The sequence below is a fragment of the Ciona intestinalis genome, chromosome 7 (assembly GCF_000224145.3).
Source record: "Ciona intestinalis chromosome 7, KH, whole genome shotgun sequence".
Lineage (NCBI taxonomy): Eukaryota > Metazoa > Chordata > Ascidiacea > Phlebobranchia > Cionidae > Ciona > Ciona intestinalis.
Window position 1 is genome coordinate 1,148,757 of NC_020172.2, and position 21,775 is coordinate 1,170,531.

Sequence of the window (21,775 nt, forward strand, 5' to 3'; positions counted from 1 at the left end):
TTCGCACATATAGTGGGATGGGGGAAGATGGGACACCTCTTTATTCTATTTTCTCGTCCCATTTGGTAGTAAACATATACAATTCAAAGAAATATAAAACTACGACTTACATACCGTTGTTAATTGTTTCAAACATGATCAGGATATTGGATATTATGTGTTAAAGTATCCCATCTGCACGCTAGGCTGGTTAGAGGGAGATTTTTTGAATGTGTGCAATTTAACAAAGTACCATGTGCTATTTCATATATAGGTGAGATCATATGCACGCCATGAAACCAGAGTTAATGTCTGAATTGGCTTATTACCCCTATACCTAAATTGGGACAACCTAAATTGGTGACCACTGGGTAGGAGCAATGTCCGTGTTTTGCCAAGAACATAATATAGCTATCAGTATCGAGCTTCGAATCTGGTAACTTTCGGTTACAACTAGCGTCTGACCACTGGGTCACAGTATGTGCATATATAGGCAATAGGACTTTAAATGTCTAATTAATCACGTTCACAAATTAGACTCGGCAGCCTAAACTGGTGCTAAGATTCGGGGAACAAGGCGCTGCGTTAAATTAATAATTAATCACTGATGGTGGTAACATCAGTCATACATTAGTCCATTTTGATTACCTTAGTGTTGTGGGGAAAAGGCAGACACGGGGCCGGAAAATCGGCTTTGCGTGCAATCGATGGTGAATATCCTAGGATGCCTGTCGAGAGTTTATTTGTTTTTTCCAGCTGGTATTTCAATTCCGCTGTCGCTGGTGCGGGGCCGCGAGGGAAACGGCAAATGTCGCTGAATGCTGGTGTTGCCATGAAGCTGTCGCGTATTCGTATAACGCAAATGCTAAACCTATATTTCTGAATGAATAAATAATTAGTAAACACGTTTCATTACATATATATACAATGAGATGGGGGAAGATGGGAAACTTTTTAGCTCTATTTTCTCGTCCCATTTAGTAGTAAACGATGAACATTTAAAGATTTATAAAAGTGTATCCCTACGACTCCCATAGGCCGTTGTTAATTGTTTAAAAAACGATCAGGATATTTAGATATTATGTGCTAAACGTGTCCCATCTTCCTCCACCCTACTATATATAAATATATATATATATAGGGGGAGGGAAGCACCCTAAGCACATACTGTCCAATACTTTTTTGGACGGTAAGAACATTTTTCGTTTATTAGTAACTGTGAACCTTAAAAAATAAATCACCACACTAAATTTATTAACAGTTATTTAAAACTTATAAATAGCAATTAAATTATCAAAATAAAGTATATTGGTCTATACTCGTAGAAAGGTTATACATATCGCTAGATTTATTAATACTTTTTAATTATAAAATTAAAAAAAATGTTGTGAAAAAAGGGAAATTGCAAAGTTTTTGTTTAGTCCGATTTTCGGTCGCAGCAAACACATTCACCGGCTACGACGCAAGCCCTGGAGCGAAACTCTCGATTTAATTTAAGAAGATTGATTTATTGATCCCAGAGTCTATATGTACCGCCGTAACCAGCGGTTGGGACGCGAAGAAAATCTTAAACAACTTAATGTAACCGTGGATAAATCCGAAACACAAAAGCCGCAAAGCTAATACAGGAAATTTACTTTATCCGCAGGGGTTTATGGGTTAAAGGGCAAGGTCCGATCGTCACCTGAGATATTTGAATTGGAGTTATATCTATATACGGTTTGTGAAATATAGTCGGGTGGGGGGATGGGACACCTTTTTATTATATTTTCTCGTCTTATTTGGTAATAAACAAAGAATAATAAAAACCGTATATCCTTCCAAATTCCATAGGCCGTTGTTAATTGTTTAAAACACGATTAGGATAATTGGATATTATGTGCTAAAGGTGTCCCGTTTTCCCCGCCTTACTATATCATTTTACCAACAACGATATAATTTTTAAACTGGTTAATTTTTGAACTGGCTGACAGAAAAATTATAAACAAATCACATAATTTATCACTTTTTATTCGCTTTTATTCGACTTGAAATCCCGTGCTGGATTGCTAAATTGCATAGGATACGCTTGTTCTGTGGTACGCAATATAACAAGCGCTTTATATAATATGCCAAGGTTTACACAATTTATATTGTTTTGAAACACGCGGTTAGTTTGTTTGCAGTTATTAAATAAGCAGACATAACAATCGACGCGAACTTATCATTTCAAAGCGTCATACTTATTATGTGATTTTCCAATTTAATATTGATGTATGTATGATGAAAACAAATATCCGTGACGTTTTGATAAAACACAGACGTACTTTGGGGTTCCATTATAGATCCCGGGTTTTTGAGCGGAGACTTCACGCGACTCGTTACGCCGACTTTTCACCATAATAGATTTATTGATTCGAGCCGTTCGAAAATGATGGCGCTCCGAGATAAACGAGATAAAAAGACACCAGAACTGTTCTTTGCGAACGCAAGAAAAACTTAATTAGCTACTTGCTTGATTGAAATTAGTTATAGGCGGCAAAAAAAATAATTTTAGTTGCAAATGCAAAAACAGATATAGTGCTTATGTTTTACGACTAGAGTATATATAAAGCCGAAGTTGACAGTTTCTCATAGCTATACAGCAATTTATGCTATTGCTAGATGCGTGGTTTGGCTATGGCGACACTTAACCCTAGCTAGCTTATTTGGAGCTGCGGTTTAATCTATATTCTATTAGAGAGACGAAAATCACAAAGGTTTTTACGTCGGATGCGTTGCGTATTTATTACGCGCACAAAGCGAGCGTCGGCCCAGTGGAAATTGTCGCAGCTACAAATAAAGCGAGAGAGACTAAGCTGCTTCTGCATCGATCGTTTGTCACTTATTGTTGCGTCAATGTCGTGATTGTGATCCCCGCGCCGACGCGAGCTCGTTAAGAACTCGGTTTCTTCAACTCGCCCAGGGGAGAGCGGGATCGCCTTTTGCTTTGACATTGTGTAGCGTAGAAGCTGCTTCGCTAAGTCGGATATAGAGACGCAGCGCACATAGTTCTATCTTCGATCGGTTTAAAAGCAGTGCACACTTGTTTCCAGACTTAAAAGCAGTAAGACTATATTATAATATACCAGTACTCTATGTGACTAAGCAAACTAACTTAGCGAGTTGCTATTATTAAAACAACTTATTTACAACAGGAATACAGCTAAGAATTGCTTAGGATTTTATAATAAGGTACTTTAGCATAAGTCGTACCCCATTGTGGTCATGCACCAACAGTTAGTATTATTCATTCTCCTACTTGATGCTGTAGTACAACTTAACAGCTCACCCAGCAGAAACCAAGCAAGAAAATTGTTCCGGTCCTCAAAGAAGACTCGCCGTGATGCTCCTTCCAGACCGTCCGGATTCCTCCGCTCCTTAATCTACTCCGATGAAGACTTGGATGCTAGCATCAGAGACATAACTTCAATCCTGATCCGCACCAACTCTGGGAACATCAAGGGTTTCAAGAAAGTATTGGATAATAATTCGATTAAACCGGTCATCCAATTCCTTGGTATTCCATACGCAGCCCCGCCTATTGGGAAACTACGTTGGCAAAGAACTGAAAAGGCAAAGCCATGGAACGGTACGTTTATACTTTAACCATATAATAGGGTGGGGAAAGATGGGACACTTCCGTTCTACTTTCTCGCCACATTTGGTAGTAAACAAAATACATTTAAATAATTATAAAACCCTCACGACTCCCGTAGATCGTTAAGAAATGTTTTAAACACGTTTTAAAAGATCAGGATATTTGTATATTAGATGCTAACGTTGTCCCATTTTACCCCACAGTATTACATCTTATAATTTATTTTGTTGTTTTCCAATTTTTCAGGCAGTTCAAATATTTGCGGTTTAAAAGATTGCCGTTACTTGGTACGATTATTAAATATTTTATAGTGCCTGTTTTATACGACTACAATAGTTAAGCGTTTGTGTGTACAAGCCCATTTTTGAAAATAAATGGCTGTGTTTGGAAACATATTTATATATATAGTAGGATGGGGGAAGATGGGACACCTTAAGCACGTAACTTCCAAATATCCTGACCGCGTTTTAAGCAATTAACAACGGTTTATGATAGCCGTAAGGACATCGTTTTATAATTTTTACAATGTTTTTTTGTTTACTAATAAATGGGATAAGAAAATGAAATGTAAAGGTGTCCCATCTTCCCCCCCCCCCCTACTTGAACACTTTTACACAAAAGCAAGTATCTGTTATGCGAAATGTGTGGGTAAATTTCAAAATCTTTCTATCTTAAACGGTACGAAAGGACTAAAATAAGGAATTTCAGTCAGATATATTTATTACAAAAATGTTACCTAAACTTTAGCAGAAAAATGCTCGGTTTGGAAAATTTAAACCGCCTGTACCAAGTCAGCATATGAATTTGCTATTTGAATATACAAGATTAGGAAAACTATTTGGTTGTTTTGAACTGCAAGACCAATCCTACGGCAAACTTATCCATTGATTTCATCGAATTACGCTCAGTTTACTGGAAGAATTACTCACAAAATCTTCTAGTAATTGATTTAAGTCGAAAGCATTGATTTTGTAATGATCAATGCTTGAACGATGGTTTAAACTCGTGTGTATTTTGACGCTTTAATCCAAGAACGAAGATGCATGCAGTGATATAAGACAATAAGGATTCCGCTAAATTTATAACATATTACCGTTTTTGGTATCGAGCGGCATAGTGATCCTATAAGATGTAGCATACTGTAGGAGAATATGGGCCAACCTTAGCACATAAAGTCTAAACAACCCAATCGTGCTTTAAACAATTAATAACGGTCTATGTAGGAGGCATAAGAATACGTTTTTTTAACTCTTTGAGTGTAACTCTTTTTTATTTACTACTAAATGGAACGAGAAAATAGAATGATAAGGTGTCCCATCTTTTCCACCCTACTATATATCACATCATGTGTTATTCGTATGTAAGTCGATGAATTGTACATGCTTGTACATGTGTAACAATATTAAATAAATGAATGAAACTTATTTATCCCGGCCAGGGAGAAACAGACAGCGGTTGTTTTGTAGAACTGACGTTTGGACATGCTAACACGTCAAACTGTTTGCTGTGCTAGCCATGTTATATGACAGCCCCATTTTTATCGCTATGTTTTATGCTCCAAACTTCAACAATATTATGTGTTTTTTTACTCTATGTTCCAAATATTTTTGAGCCATTTTTTGCCCTTCATTACTTGTCCTATTTTGTATTAACGTATTGTAAACAACCAATTTTTACAGAATCATATAACTGTACCCTCCCTGCTCTGAAAGAGCGTTGGTAATTGTTAAAAACACAATGAGAAAATATGAGATATTATGTGCTAACAGCATGCATCTTACTCAACAGTAATATATAGTAGGGTGGGAGAAGATGGGACACCTGCTCATTCTATTTTCTCGTCCAACTTGGTAGTAAACAAAGATCTTTCAAAGTATTATAAAACGGTATCCTCACGACTTCCACGGACAGTTGTTAATTGTTTAAAACACGATCGGGATATTTGAATATTATGTGCTAAGGTGACCCATCACCCCCCACCTTACTATATTACAAATAACTGAACATAAACTCACCAAAAACCTTCACAGGAGTTAGAAACGCGTCAGAATTCGGACCCATATGTCCTCAACCACGATCTGGACCGCTACCAAGTGTGTTGTTACCAATCTGGTACAAAGCAAACAATTCATTAGTAAGAAAGATGCGAATGGACGAAGATTGTTTGTATCTTAACATATATGTACCGGCCAAACTCTATGCTACAGGTACTTTGAATGAATGAATGAATGAATGAATGAATGAATGAATGAATGAAAGAATGTAACTTACTTTATCCCCACGTGCTGGTCGGAAAATGACAGTCGCTTTACACGGGTGTTCTGTTTCATACACCTCGTGCTTACGAGTAACCATGTATGTTACTTTGTGGGTGATTCTTTTGTTTTGATCCTTTTTATGTATGGCTGATAATTTGGACGACCAATTAGTGACCACTAGGTTTGGACAATTGCTGTTAAGTGTCTTGTCCAAGGACACATACGCCCACAAAGTAGCAGCGACCAGCCTTGAATCCATTACCTATTGGTTAGAGGCAGGCGCGCTAAACACATTACGATTGTTTAATACTATGTAAGCTGGCACAAGGTGTGTAAAACACAACACCCGTTTTGTAACTATTGTCGTTGCTCCGCTATGCGAGAGTAAATGAGTTACATTCTTTGATATTAGATGAAAACAGTGTTTTGTGGATTAGCTGAATTGTAGGCTGAAGGCATATAACATTATAAAAATATCGCTTCTATAATTTAATAACTAGATGTAGTATACAGTCCCATGTAGGGCATTAAAAATCGTTTTAATTTTGTCCCGCTAAATCTGCAACAAAATATCTGTATATTTGAATAAACGGCAGAAACAGCGTATGAACGCATAGATCAATTAAGCTATACATGAATAAGCGAATAAATGCAATCAGAATATTTTGTTTAAAATTTTATACGTTTATTCAACTATCGGTTTTGTTTTATAATTTACCTATTATAATGTCAATCGCATATTTATCGTGTTTAATTACAAAGTTGATTTAATAGAAACATAATAATTAATATCTTTTTAAATTGAGGCTTCTGGTTTCGGACACTTTTTGATTCGTTAAGTTTATTAGCATCAGTTTAATGCCATATTATACCTTTATAAACCCCTTTATATCTAGATTATTGTTAGTTTACGCTAATTAAACTGTCCCGTGCACTTATTTCAATTATTCATCTCCGCCAGGGGTGCACTCCTACGTCCCGTTCGAAGCTGTAGCAGATTCAGGAAATAATAAAATCAGTTATTGTAAGGTTCCTGATGCGTTTGCAATCTCGCAGGGTCCGAGTTAATGCAATATTAATGAGAAGACGGCCCTCCTGGCATTTCCGCCGTAAAAGCGTCCATGCACCCACCGGGCTATTGACTTAAAGCGTACGGCTTTGCTGCGATTGGAACGCCCTTTATTTAAACCGTAACATTTCTCGGTCCCCGATGGCCGCGTGTAATGGACTCCTTTTATGATGTTATCGCTTACCGTCAATATAGAATGCCCCATGCCAATCCATGCTTGCAAAATCGTTCGTTTAAAACCTACAGCTTAACAGTTGGGGTGCGTATTATGGCATACACAGCTAGAATCTGAATTTTTTTTTTGGTGGAAACTTTACCGTTTAACAAGTGTTAAATGTCTTGAAATATGGACCACCAAAAGAAATTTCTAAAATAAAAGCCTTTACTCGTGATAAAAAAAAACACACAAGCGTAAATTGATTCCGGCGTAAACATTGAACAGTTATATCGCACAGACGGTGTATACGCGGTACATCAGGTGTTTTCATGTGAATGAATGAATGAATAAATGAATGAATGTAACTTACTTTATCCTCGCGTGGCCGGAAAACGACGGTCGTTATAACACCGGTTTAACACCTTGTGCCAGCTTACGAGTGACCATGTATGTTACTTTGTTTAAGTGATCGTTTTTTTGGACTTTTTCACTTTTTATGTATGGCTGATAATTTGGACAACCCATTAGTGACCACTGGGTTGGAGCAATTGCCGTTAAGTGTCTTGCCCAAGGACACATGTCAAGTGAAATTGTTCATTTTTATACTGTGAAATCGTCCCATTCGGTAGTAAACTAATAATATTTATAGAATTATGTAAACGTATTCTGACGACTTTAAAATATCGTTGTTGAATATTAAAACTATTATGGAATATTATGGGTAAACGATATTTACCCCACAGTACTATATAGTAGGGTGGGGGAAGATGGGACATCTTTTCATTCCATTTTCTCGTCCTGTTTTGTAGTAAACAAAGAACATTCAAAGAATTATTAAACCGTTTTCTCACGACTCCAATAGACCGTTGTTAATTGTTTAAAACACGACCAGGATATTTAGATATTATGTTTTAAAAGTGTCCCGTCTTCCCCGCCCTACTATACATAAAGCACATTTTGGGCATAGTCACTCAGTTTCCAAATGGTGGACTTATAGTGCACTAATTTTAATTGCAATCGTTTTCAATTGATTTGAGTAGCCCAATATGATTTTCAGACAGAAAATCCAATTAATGATCTTGTGTTCGATCATTCTATTTATAAACAATTTATTTAGTCCTTCGACCCGAGATGGCCTTTCAAGAGTTTTAATTAGACGCCTTAGACCTTTCCGTTTGACTAAATATACACTCTGCGACCCTTCAGACGTCGAAACAGTGATTCCATTTTTACCGTTGCTCCTAAGGGCTATAGAGGTCCTTCCACGCGTCTTATTTATAGCTAATCAATCGCTCGGGGGCTTACGCGCTTTTAGAATAAAAAAAGAGGAAACTCACTTGAATAATTCATACAAAATTAGCAAGGCGTACCCCAATAAGCGACACGCGACCCTTGGAGCAACGCTAATGTTTTTAGATTTAAATATTTCGCCCAAGTTCAAAGTGCGCCGCAAATAAAGGTAATAGTTTTCCGTTTCAAATCGAATTGCTTTACACCCAAAGTGCTGGCTAGTTAGAGAACGGCTTACCACAGTTTAAGAAATTCTGTGCCATGAATATTGATGGAGTTTGCGATCAAGATAAATAGGTTCGCTACGACGCCCAGGCCAGACGTACGGTCTGACTCTATGGGACAGTTTAATGCGACGGAAGATAGATATTTTCCGACACTATATTAGAAGGTTACCGCGTTGGATCGGGTTTTAAGTGTCTGTCGTCTGATATTTCACCTCAATGGAACATTTGCAAATTTAGGACGAAAAATTACCGATAAAAGCACTTTTTTGTTTAAAGCAACAAAACGTACCCAACTTTGCTTTTGCAAAGTTTTGATCTTACGCTGCTGTATCGCATATTACGTATCCCAATGACATTTAAACCATCTTAAAAGATTAAAACGCTCGCTTAACTTTATTTAATGGCCCTTACACATACTTGTATAACTATGCAGCAGAAAACGAAATATATACGAAGTATTTATCGTCTTATTTGGTAGCAAACAAAAAGTGTTAACAAAATTCATGACAAACTTTTTCCTCGCATTTTTAAACGCGATTGTTGTTAACTGTTAGAAAACTGGAAATTAATATGCTAACAGTATGCATCTTACCCTACCTATACCGTACAGTCATATAAGGGTGGGGAAAGACGGGACACTTTTAGCGTGTATAATAATCAAATATGCTGATCTTGTTTGAAAAATTCAACAACGGTCTATGGGAGTTGTGAGGTTACGGTTATATAACTCTTTGAAGGTTCTTTGTTTACTACAAAATGAAACCAAAAAAATAATATAAAAATGTGTCCCATTTTCCCCCACCCTACTATATATATATATGTGCGTGTGCGTGTGCGTGTGTCTGTTTATATTTATATATATATAGTTTGAACACATTTACTTACTTATAGAACAGAACTATCCACGCAACCACTACAAGAATCCATTAAAGGTGATGGTCTACTTCCATGGCTACACATACGCTGAAGGTTCCGGAAACTTCTACGATGGTAGTGTGTTGGCAAGCTATGGTGACGTCATTGTAGTGACGTTTAACTACCGTCTGGGTGTTCTAGGTAAAAATATATTTTTTTAGGAAAAATGAAATAAATATCTGAAAATGGGTTCTATTATAATAGACTATTATATAGTAGGGTGGGGGAAGATGGGACAACTTTTTATTCTATTTTCTCGTCCTATTTAGTAGTAAACAAAGAAAATTCAAAGAATTATGAAACCGTATCTTCACGACTCCCATAGGCCGTTGTTAATTGTTTAAAACACAATCAGGATATTTAGATATTCTGTGCTAAAGGTGTCCCATCTTCCCCCATCCTACTATAATATATTAAAGTTATTCTTATAAAAAAATGCCCATAAAAAGTTATAAGTATGGTCCACTATAACATATTATATTTTTAGGTCATTTGGTAGCAAACAAACAAAATTAAAGAATCATATGATCGTATCTTCACGACTCAATGAGCGTTGTAGATGTTAAAAACACAATTAGGAAGTAATTCAATACTTTTTGCTTGCGTGATTCACACACACACATATACATAGTAGGGTATGGGAGAACGGGGAATCTTTAGCACATAATATCCAATTATCCTGATTGTGTTTTAAACTATTAACAACATTCTATGGGAGTCGTGAGAATACAGTTTTATAATTCTTTGAATGTTCTTTGCTTACTACTAAATGGGACGGAAGAATAGAATGAAAAAGTAACCCATCTCCCCCACGCTATATAATTTTTTTTTAGCAGATAGTACGTTATTACGCGTGTTAGACCTGGTGGTGTAAGATGAGACATTTTTTTTTATTTATCCCATTTGGTAGTAAACAAAGAATATTTACAGAATTACATAAAAGTATACTTCACGACTTTAACACAGCGTTGTTGTTAATTGCTATGAACACGATCAGGAAATATTAAATTTAAGTGCCAACGTTAAATACGTTACGAATTAAAAAAATGCTACAGACTGTATTATAGTAACGCATAAAACGTATATGTCAAAAAGAAACCATATTTTCAAAATAACATTTAAATAAATACGTAGTTTAAACCACCCCGCCTAATTAAAATACCAACTTAATTCATTTAATTCTATAATGGACTAAGCGGAATGCAAAAAAAACGTCGAAGCGGAATGCAAAAAAAACGTTTTACAACTTATTGGGTTTACTAAATCTTTAATAAACGCGTACATTCTGTGAAATACAAAGACAAGATCCCTGGAGAAAAGGCGGCGGGCTATGAATCGTAACATAGTTGTTCAATTATTCATGTAATTTTATGACTGTGCTTTATAACAAGGACATTTCGTTATGTTTTCGCCGTTTTTAATTACCAGGAGACCCGCAATATTTTGGCTGCTATTGTATAGTAGGGTGGGGGAAGACGGGACACCTTTAGCACATAATATCTAAATACCCTGATCGTTTTTTAAACAAATAACAACGGTCTGTGGGAGTCGGGAGGATACGGTTTTATAATTCTTTGAATGTTCTTTGTTTACTACAAAATGGGACGAGAAAATGGAATGAAAAGATGTCCCATCTTTTTCCACCCTACTATATAGGCAATAAATAAAAGGGTTGCGTGTTGCTTACGTGACCCATAGGCGTTTATAGGAAACATGGTTTATGTTTGTATTTATATACATTAAAGTGGGAGAGATGGGACACTTTTTCATTTTATTTTTTCGTCCCATTTGGTAGTAAACAAAGAACATTCAAAGATTCATAAAACCGTATTCTTACGGCTCCTATAGAACGCTGTCAATGGTTGTACAAGATATTCATATCTAATGTGCTTAAGGTGTTTCGTCCTCCCCCGTCCTACCATATAACAACATCTAAATGAACGAATGCAACTTTATTCTTATCCTCATTTTGCGCACAACGCTAATCGTTATAACATCGGCGTTCTGTTAATACACCTGTGCGCGCTTACGAATTACCCCATTTACAGTTTAGTACGCGTATAAACCAAGTTAGAGCAAAATCATTACGTGTTTTGCTTAAGAACACACACACTAACAATGGTAGCAGCGACAAGACTCGAACCCGTTATCTCCGGCTACAGGCGATGCTATAGCCACTGACCATGACACCGGATTCACGGTAATTATATTTTATCGTAACAGGTTTTATGAGTACGATGGAAGCGAACTCACCTGGTAACTACGGACTTTGGGACCAGATTGCTGCGGTAAAATGGGTTTCGGAAAACATTGAAAAGTTCGGGGGAGATCCGTCAGCTGTTACTGTCTTCGGTTCCGGGGCGGGAGCTTCGTGTATCGGGCTCCTAATGCTGTCAGTACAGTTGGACGGTAAGTTATCGTTTGTTTTGTTTCGGATAGTCACCCCTGAAAAGTTGGCGAAGTTCGCCCCTTTTCAGTTCAATGCAAAACTTCACATATTGCGTGTATGGGGGAATCGTGCCTTAGATACTCTGCATACATTATTATCAATTGCATTTTCACCCGAATGCGACATATAGTTTGCGGGTGCCATACGCCATTTCAGCATTTCGTCAACCTTTTTAACGGTGGCCGATTTTCCATGCTCAAAGGTTACTTAACGGACAACACAACGAGAGGTACATCAATCTTGGATTGTATGTACTGTGCCGGCACTTGCATGTAAATTTGACTCCAATCCTCGAGGAAGCTTTATGGAAATGTCCATGTGCATTTTTGTCCAATCGAGCCTTGACTTTATAATACGTGCCTGCTGTACTCGTACATGTGCATGTAAAGTGTGAAAAATCGTTATTCACTGTATGTCGTATACCTGCTTTTCACGCTCGTGCCATTTTTACTATAGTTTGTCTCTTTACCAGTTTGGCACTGCACCATTTTTGCTTTCATACACGAACGGTTCAGCCAGATTTTAAATGAGCCGCACAATAGTTTGTTCCCATTGCACAGCAAATGTGCCGTCAAACAGCTTTAAATACTCAAAACCTCATTTAATCGATAAAAGCTGCAACGCTGACGTGTTTGCTAGCCGCTCGCCGCAGTCGTGGTCTTAAATGGGTTTGCATTAGGCTTTCCATTAGCCCAGTCAGCTTTCCCAGATCAACGCTGAATTAAATGCGCATCCATGGTTTCAAACTACCAAATACAGCTTATGCATTTTGGTTTAATTAACTATTCATGATATTTTTGAACTAATTATAGTCATGTGAATAATATTTTGCCGAAGATTTTTCATCACGTACGCATCAGTTGATGTGTGTAATTAAGGTTATCCCAGGTCATGGTTTATAGATTTTAAAACCCCATTATATTTACCCCATATATTCTAATGCTTGGCGGTTATGCAAATTGTCACACAGCATGCTGAGGGCACGTCTTGCCATTTAAGCAGGGATCACGAATTATATTTACTTCTCCGTGGACGTGTTATCTTTACGTAGTGTCTGTTTGATTTTCTAAGATTCGATCGCTGATCAAAAGTCATCGATTTTCTTGGAATTTTTTCGACCAGATCGAAAAGCAACAACTTTTAAATCCGGCCGAAACGTGGTAGCTAACTCCAGCAACTTGCAGAGTACTTCCACCGGGCGATTTTTCAGAGCGGTACACCTCTGGCGCCCTGGAGCATGGTGCGCAACCCTAGACAACAGACGCGGGCTCTTGCGCGCGACTACAACATTAACTGTGACCGGGAATCGACGACGGAGATGGTGCGGTGTTTGAAACACAAACATTGGAGGTGGGTCTATGAACACGTTTTAACATGGCAAATACATAGTAGAGTGGGGGAAGATGGGACACCTTTTCAATCTATTTTCTCCTCCAATTTGGTAGTAAACAAACATTCAACGATTTTTTATAAAACTTTATTCTCACGGCTTCCATAGATCATTGTTAATTGTTTAAAACATGATCAGGATGTTTAGTTATTATGTGTGAAAGGTGCCCCATCGTGCTCCACCCTACTATATAGTATACTGTGGGGCAAGGTTGGAATACAGTGTTAGCACCGAAATCCAATATTTTCTAATCGTGTTTTGAACAAATACCAACGCTAGTTTAGAGTTGCAAGCTAGGAATATATAATTCTGTAAATATTCTTTGTCTATAACCAAAGAGACGAGGAAAAAGAATGAAAAAGTCCCACATTACCCCACTTACTATTTTTTTATTGTATGGCGAGCAACGACTGTCGTAAAACACGAGTGTTCTTGATGCTTTTATAAAATTCACTATCCATTTTTAGGGTATAAACCTTGACTATGAATTAAGAATTTTTTTATCATATCAAACAAGTTTATTTTAAAAATTGCCTTCAATATGCTGCGGTTTAATTTGAATACTAGCTTTTAAACGCGTTTTGGTGTTATAAAAATTTCGCAGAGACCTAATCAACGTTGAGATAATGACAGACCCTTACGATTTGGTCTATGGACCGGTAGTTGACGGGCAAGACAAGTTTTTGATGGAAAACCCGTTCAATCTCATGGAAAAAGGAGAATTCGTCAACTACCAAGTACGTAGGAAAAAAATTATGTTAGATTTTTGCCGTGTATATGAAGCAGAATCCGTGTTTTTTAGTGTTTGACTTTTGCCGTGAAACAGAACCCGTGTCATACAACTGTCGTTTTTCCCGTGTTATACAATCCGTGTCATACAATTGTCGTTTTAAAGATGAGTCAATCAGAGCATGTATATATAGAAATGGAAAATACGAAGCAATTGGACAAAAATTGACAACTGTCCTAAACGATATAGGTTTCCATGCATATACAGACCATTGTTTGGACATAGAAATTGTGCGCTTTGTTTTAAGCTTAAATACACGATTGCGATTTAGTTAGGGGATGGCGCTCGGCTTCGGTTTATGCTATAGTTTTGTTTATTTCACTCGTATCGAATTAGTCCGACACGAAATCGATTGTAAAAATTTGGCACCAATCGTTGTCAATCAGTCGTGCGCAAAAAGACGTTTTAAAAAAGTAGAATCCAAGTTGAAAATTAAATTTAGTTTAAATATTAAGTCAATGTAGGGTGGGGCAAGATGGGGCACCTTTTTATTTTATATTTTATTTTTCCGTACTCAGTAAATAAACAAATATTTAAAGAAATATAAAACCTTATTCTGATCATAGACAGCTGTTACTTAGTACGGGGAAACAGATTGGAAAAAGTGTCCCACACCCCACTAAAAGAGACAACCCGCTTACAGTAACACTTTCGTAGCAACGTTTCAAATGTTTCCCAAAACTTGATTTTCGCATTAGTCCCACAAAATGTATACGGTTTGACAAGCGTGGCTTCTACTATCGCAAACAACACGTCAATCAGCTATCTCTCTACTCATCTTGACCGGATTTTGGCAATCGATCGCAACCCCAGGCAGTCTGCCAGTCGATAAGCCGTGCTGATTCAACGGCTAATGGGCCGCAGCATCCGCCGAACGCGCTACCTGTTGGCACCGGAACCCCTGCCAGAACAAAAACCCACAGAAAAATAACACCCGACGTTCGCAGAGGTGACGTGATGAAATTTCAGGCGGGTTTTATACAAAAAATAATAAAAAAAAGTCGAGGTTTATACGAAAAACATCGAAAAAGTTACATTTTATACGAAAAATAAAGAAAAGTTGGATACGCGAGCGTCATTTGCGCATCACAACTAAAATAAGTACAGAAAATGCTTTAGACTACATTACGCCACCCCTTACAGGTCTTATCTTTACGCTCATTTTTTCTTGATTGTAACTTTAATGCTGTTTAATTGAACGGTTTATACTATACTTGTACTGGTCCGGCGCGCTATGAGTTGTTTAAATTATTAGTCATACATTGGAAAGTTATAAAGAATCACTCAAAAAATTTCATACGTGGTAACTCGCGGAACATCAGTGGACACTTAGTGTGGAACAGCAAAACGCCCGTGTGTTATAACGAGTGTGGTTGTCCCGCCTCACTAGAAAAATAAGGTATAGTAGGGTGGGGGAAGATAAGACACTTTGTTAGACGCGACTTTTTCTTTTTACGAACCCTATAATTTAATGATAGTCATAAAAATATATTTTGATTTTAAAAATATTAGGCAATACGTTATTCAGTGTTCCATCCTTCCCCACTCTCCTATACCTTAATTATTTTTTATTCATCCAACAATTTAGCAGTTAATTTCCAAATATCCTGATCGTGTTTCAAACAATTAACAACGGTCTGTGTGAATCGTGAGGACATGGTTTTATAATTCTTTAAATGTTCTTTGTTTACTACCAAATGGGACGAGAAAATAAAAATAAAAGGTGTCCCATCTCACCCCATCATATACTATATATATTTCAAGATCATGATGGGGGTATCGCAAGCTGATGGTTTCGGTTATATACGAGATAGGAACGTCGACGTATTGAGGCAACCTTTTGAATCTAGCTCAGCATTTATGTCGCCCATCTCAGACCGCATGTGAGTTACAACTTTTCAAAATTATTTTGCCAAAAGCTAGGTCTATAATATTTCTACTATGGGGTAAGATGATAGGGATACAGTTAACACGTTTTATTTTATATTTTCTGATCGTACTTTTAACAATTGAAAGCCCCATTTTCGGAGTTTTAAAAATACGGTTACATATATCTGTAAATACTCTTTGTTTACTACCAAAGAGGTCTAAAAAAGAGAATGAAAACACAAACCATTTTACTCCAGCAAGCTACTATATGTTAACAAAACTGCACCGAAAATAATAATTGACCCACTGGTATGCCTATATTTAAAAATAGTATAGAAACTTGTTTTCATTCAGTTTTCTCGTCCAATTTGGTAGTAAACAATAAATATCTATACCGAATTATAGAACCGCAGTCCTGCCCGTTGTAAAAAAAACGTTGAAAATACGACCTGGAACGGGTTTCAAGTGCTCACGGTATCCTATCATACCCCACTCTTGGTATATATAAACATACTTTAACTTTTTCTACAGGAAAACCAACTTTGACGTGGTTGTGGCGAAATTTACGGATTCATTTTACGAAGATAGTAAAGTACCTTTGGAAGCCATTGAGAAACTCGTTCGTTTCATTTACACCGACTGGTCCGACAAGTAAAACAATTACTTTTCTACATGGTTGATAAATGTTAACGCTAACAATGCACATGTTTAAATAGTTGCATTCACAAACTCATAAAGAAAGTTTAAACAAACAAGTGGTTTTCAAAGTTGCCTATATGCAGAAACTATTATTAATTGTATCTTATTTATCTTCATGTGCGAGACAGGGCAACGACAATTTTTACAACTCGGGTCGTTATAACACATGTTCATTTTCATACACCTCGTTTCTTTAATTGGTATAATGCATGGCTGACAATTTAGATAATTTATAAGGCAAAATTTAGTTAAAACAAAGTTTCTTGCGTATATATGAACATATTCCCCCATTCCACATTGGTAACAGCCTCGAACCTGTACCCTCCGGCCTATAGAGGCAGACGCCTAACCATTGTGGTATGACGTTGGACTACAAACACGGAAAAAGTAAATTAAGCCCATGACAAAAGTATATAAGCAATCTAAACTTAAACAACTAATGTGTGACATTACAGGAGCAACCCTACACGTGTAAAAGAATCTCTCATGGACTTATACACTGACCGGCAATACGTCGAACCAGCAGTACGAGCTGCACTACATTATATCAACTACAAAAGCAATGCGTTTTTCTACACATTTTACCATCATCCAGGTACAACGACCGTCTCGAATCAACTGGAGAAAATATTTCAGTTTAAACGCATGTGTTTTTTTTCGCACGGGTTATAAGTATAAACGGAAATCGGATTTTTAAATAGCGTAAAACGCATTTTTTTGTTAAAATGATTGCTGGTATCTATGTTAGAAGACATACATATTTTGATTACTTTTATCGCTATATATTGTTGGGTAAGATGGATACTGTTAGCACGTAATATCCTATATTTCCTAATCATGTTTTTACAAACCAACACCGCTTTTTTAGTTGTAAGATACGGTTATATAAATTTGTAAATATTCTTTGTTTACTGTCAAATGCGACGATGCTATAGAATAAACTTTGTACCATCTTACCCCACATTGTACCATATCACCCCGACCTACTATATACATAATACAGGCAAAGATAAAACGCGACCGTGGGTTCAGTCTGCACTTGGAGAACAAGACCCTTTCGTATTTGGAGCGCCATTATTGGGTAATAGTGAGGACACTTTGTTCCCATACAACTACACCAAAGATGATATCATGATAAGTACGGCGGTGATGACGTATTGGACCAACTTCGCTAAGAACGGGTATTGGAAAAAATAGTTATTATTGTCTTGCTTTTAAACCTAATCCACACAGAAAGAAAAAAACATTAAATTGTATTACCTTTTGGTTTTGACAAAAGCCTCCTTTTGTTATAACAATATTTCCGGTACAGAAAACCAAATCATGCAGTTAGCTAAGCTTTACAATGGACAATAGCTATATTCTAATATTGTATATGCACTTAATTCGTAGGTGCCTGTTTACACTTCTACGCCTTACCGAAACATTTCACATTAAGTCTCTGTACTATATAGTCTTTACACTACAGTATACATGTAGCCTATAAAGTTATTTTTTTATAATCTAAAGGTTCATTAGAACGTCTGTAATCAGTTAAAATGTTCTGTAATCTAAAACGACTGCAAACCAACGAACTTTTGAGTTACAAAACACAACGGTGTAGTAGTATACTGGTTCTTACACACCAAAACACACGCGCCTCCGGGAGAGTAATTAGCGGGGACAAGAATCGAGAAGACCGGAGGAGCACATACGGCTCAAGGCATATAAGGCGCATTTGAAACACGTGGGGCTAAGACACTTATTACAGCATAGTAATCAGGCCTTATACACTTTGACTGCTTTTAATTTAAATATATAGTAGGATGGGTGAAGATGGGACACCTTTCATTCTATTTTCTCGTACATTTTGGTAGCAAACAAAAATCATTCAAGGAATTATAAAACCTTGTTCTCGCGACTTTCATAGACCATTGTTAATTGTTTAAAATACGATCAGGATATTTATATATTTCGTGCTAAAGGTGTCCCATCTTCCCCCACCCCACTATACGTGTTTTTTAATAGTGACCCAGGAATCGGGAAAAAGCAGCAAACCCAGTTTATAACTGGAAAAGCAAACAGCTTTGAGAAAATAGTGTGGCCGGAATATACAATAGACACGAGACAACATTTGAAAATCTGCACCACCCCTGAAGTATCAGATCATTACAGGGCACAAAAAGTGGAACTCTGGCGTTCGTTCCTACCAAGTTTATCAGGGGTACGTAGGGATGCAGTTACAATAATGAATGAATGAATGTATACCATATGGATTGGGAAAGTGTATGAATGTGATTTATTTATTTATCCTCGCGTGGCGAAGCAAAAATAGTCTTTATAACACGGGTGTTTTTTCCCACATACTTCGTGCTCAGGAGTTACCGCGTACGTATATCTTTTTAGGATGATTATTTTTGTATCTGAAACTAAAGTTTTCATGAGAGCCAATGGTTATAGTAAAGTGGGGCAAGATGGGACACCTTTTCATTCTATTTTTTAGTCTCATTTGGTAGTAAACAAAGAACATTCAACACATTATAAAACCGTATCCTCTTTACTCTCATTCGACGGTTGTTAATTGTTTAAAACACGTTTAGGATATTTGGATATTATATGCTAAAGGTGTCCCACTTTCCCCCATATTACTATATATTTAATTTAAACGTTTAAATGTTTCTCTTAAAATATGGTTGTTAAATTTGTTCGTATAGTTGTTCCTGTACACAGTTTATTTACCCGTATGTAGAAACTATGACGCGTATACAGAGACGACTTAGATTTTTGTACAATTTAAACAGGTTTCGAATGACGAGTCGTACAAAGGGGGCAGGGTGAAACCCCTTTTACCCCCTCGTGCAAAACCTCCGACCATTTCACCCGGAACCAAAACACCGACCTGGCAACCAATCAAAAATTACAGGTAAGCCATTACAAGATATTTAAACTCTCTTAGCAAATATAATTTACGCTGAAAAAATACCTAATAAAAGTCGAAATTTATTATTATAAATCAGAAAATAAAGTGAAATAGAAATTAAAGTCAAATTTTAAAAAGTAAACGGACTGTCCTTGCTGACTGAATCAACAATTCAAATTGTTCCTTTCAAAATAACACCGTTTTTGAGCTACCGTCCCCTATATATACATCAGTGACGTCACGAATGCTTCTCGCTTGAGTGCGCGGCACTAGAACGGAAACATCGCCCTAATAAATTTCTTTTAACGATATCTTCAAAACAGCTAACGGTGTTTAATGACCTAATAAAATTCTGTTTCAGTGATATTCTATTCAACCAACGTTCGCAACAACAATCAACACCAAAAACTGACACAAGCGGTTTGTCGCTTCAACTAAGCATTACACTAGCAGTGGGATTCGTGCTGCTATTTCTAAACATTATCGCATTTGCAGTGGTGTCATACCACAAAGAGAAGGACAAGTACAAAATTGAGGTAACAAAATATTAAAAACCTTATTATAGCTTGTTAATACGAAAGGCGTTCCATAAAGAATGTTTTTATTGGCTTGTGAGTTTGGAATGTACAAAGGTTGGGGTGAGATAGTTCGCGTTTTTTCTTTTCTTTTATTGTTTCATTTGGTAGTAAATAAAGAATATTTACAGAAGAAATGTATAACCGTATCTTCATACCTCTAAAAGAGCGTTGCTAATTGTTCAAAACACGATTAGGACATATGGAATATTTTGTGATTCTCAATGTATTCATCTCACTCCCATGTAAATAGGTTTAGTGAGCTAAATCGTACAAATGTTTCCATAGCAAACTATACAGTTATTGTCTTCCTGCAGAAACTAAAGGCTGAACTTAAAATGTTCAAGAAGAGTCGAAAATCTTCTGACACTCGAAAACTTACAAGTGGTCACACCACGCTCGAGTCCCGTCTTGGCCCGGATCCGAAGTTGCCGGAATTTCAGGAGAAAAATGGCCAAGTTTCTCCCCAGCCACTGTACATGCATTCAACGGGAGGGACGGTGGGAAACCTGGAGCAGGCACGGCCAGAGTCGATGTATTTAAAACTGGAGTCGAGGGAACAGCAGAAAAACAACGGTGCGCCGACTATGAGTCCTAGGAAGGGCGGAGACGGCGCTTTCGCCCCGAAAAATGGAGAATGCTTGGCTGATATCGCCTTTCTGTCGCCGCAGAAAGGACAACACTCTAATGAGAGTGACAACGGTAGGGAAAGCGTGGTCAACTACTGGTCGCGAAGCGAATGTGGCGACGATAGCGGAGCAAGTGGCAGCTACAACCCAAATGCTGATGTGGAAAAGAGTCACAAACAGCAGCCCCAGAAATCGACAAGATGGCCGACTATTGCTATCCCTGATCACAACAACAGGAGTCTGCCCGCCGAGGGAAGATGTCGCTCAGCACTCCCGTTCTGTTCCCGACCTGAACACGAGTTTACATCACCGGATTTCTACGCCGAACCCGCCACCTTGAACCGCCATACAGCAAGTCAGCGACGGATTACAGACATCGAGAGATACGCGACTGCTCCCCGGAGTTCCGGCGCCGATTATCGGCAGGCACAAATGGAGCGTCCCGATCGTCGACCTGTGATGGACTACATCCATAACGAATTTGGACAGACTGGCAAACCGGGTTATGAATACAGTCAGATGCCTGCGGGTTACAGTTCCCTCGTTTACCCCAAATCACACGAAACGTACGCATCGGTGCGTTCTACTTCCACGGGTACATACAGTTCAGTTACAACCAAGTTATAATTGGCCAACACTTTAAACGAGCTATGGCCTACATTCCAATTATGTTAAAATAATTACAATAATGTAATACTGTGGCGCCCATATATCGTAAGCCGTGCCTGTATTATCCAATGTAAACCACTTAATAGAACAAACTGGTTTAACAAGTTCTAAGTGTATGTGACCTGACCGCGCTTGCGTTTTTTTGCTGTTCGTAGAAAATGTGATATTTTTTTGGTTCGTCGTTTACTGTAGCGCCATTACACTTGAACTGAAAACCAGTACAAAAAAACTGTCAAAGTATTTTTTCAGTCACTAAAAGTAGACTAGATACTTTACTGTACAGCGCACAAAG

At 37.5% G+C, this 21,775-nt stretch overlaps 1 protein-coding gene across 2 annotated transcripts; it reads left to right on the forward strand.

Moving 5' to 3' along the window:
* Window positions 1–3,159: 3,159 nt before the first annotated feature.
* LOC100183399 (neuroligin-1) lies at window positions 3,160–21,700 on the forward strand. 2 transcript variants are annotated; one of them, XM_018812582.2, is made up of 15 exons: window positions 3,160–3,589; window positions 5,629–5,805; window positions 9,491–9,655; window positions 11,738–11,923; window positions 12,166–12,192; window positions 13,148–13,313; window positions 13,958–14,090; window positions 15,908–16,026; window positions 16,544–16,663; window positions 17,167–17,306; window positions 17,715–17,892; window positions 18,719–18,914; window positions 19,492–19,613; window positions 19,972–20,146; window positions 20,503–21,700. In XM_018812582.2, exons 1-15 carry the CDS (start codon window positions 3,226–3,228, stop codon window positions 21,439–21,441), a joined length of 3,207 nt encoding a protein of 1,068 aa, XP_018668127.1. In that variant the 5' UTR covers window positions 3,160–3,225; the 3' UTR covers window positions 21,442–21,700. The 2 variants fall into 2 exon arrangements, with proteins under 2 accessions (XP_018668127.1, XP_018668128.1); XM_018812583.2 differs by lacking the exon at window positions 12,166–12,192.
* Window positions 21,701–21,775: the final 75 nt, after the last annotated feature.

Bases quoted from the DNA above. Each gene is read 5' to 3' on its own strand.
- LOC100183399 (XM_018812582.2), top strand. From the start codon at position 3,226: ATGCACCAACAGTTAGTATTATTCATTCTCCTACTTGATGCTGTAGTA. The intron at 18,915-19,491 runs GTACGTAGGGAT...CAATTTAAACAG, and splicing joins TCCTACCAAGTTTATCAGGG to GTTTCGAATGACGAGTCGTA. The intron at 20,147-20,502 runs GTAACAAAATAT...GTCTTCCTGCAG, and splicing joins AGGACAAGTACAAAATTGAG to AAACTAAAGGCTGAACTTAA.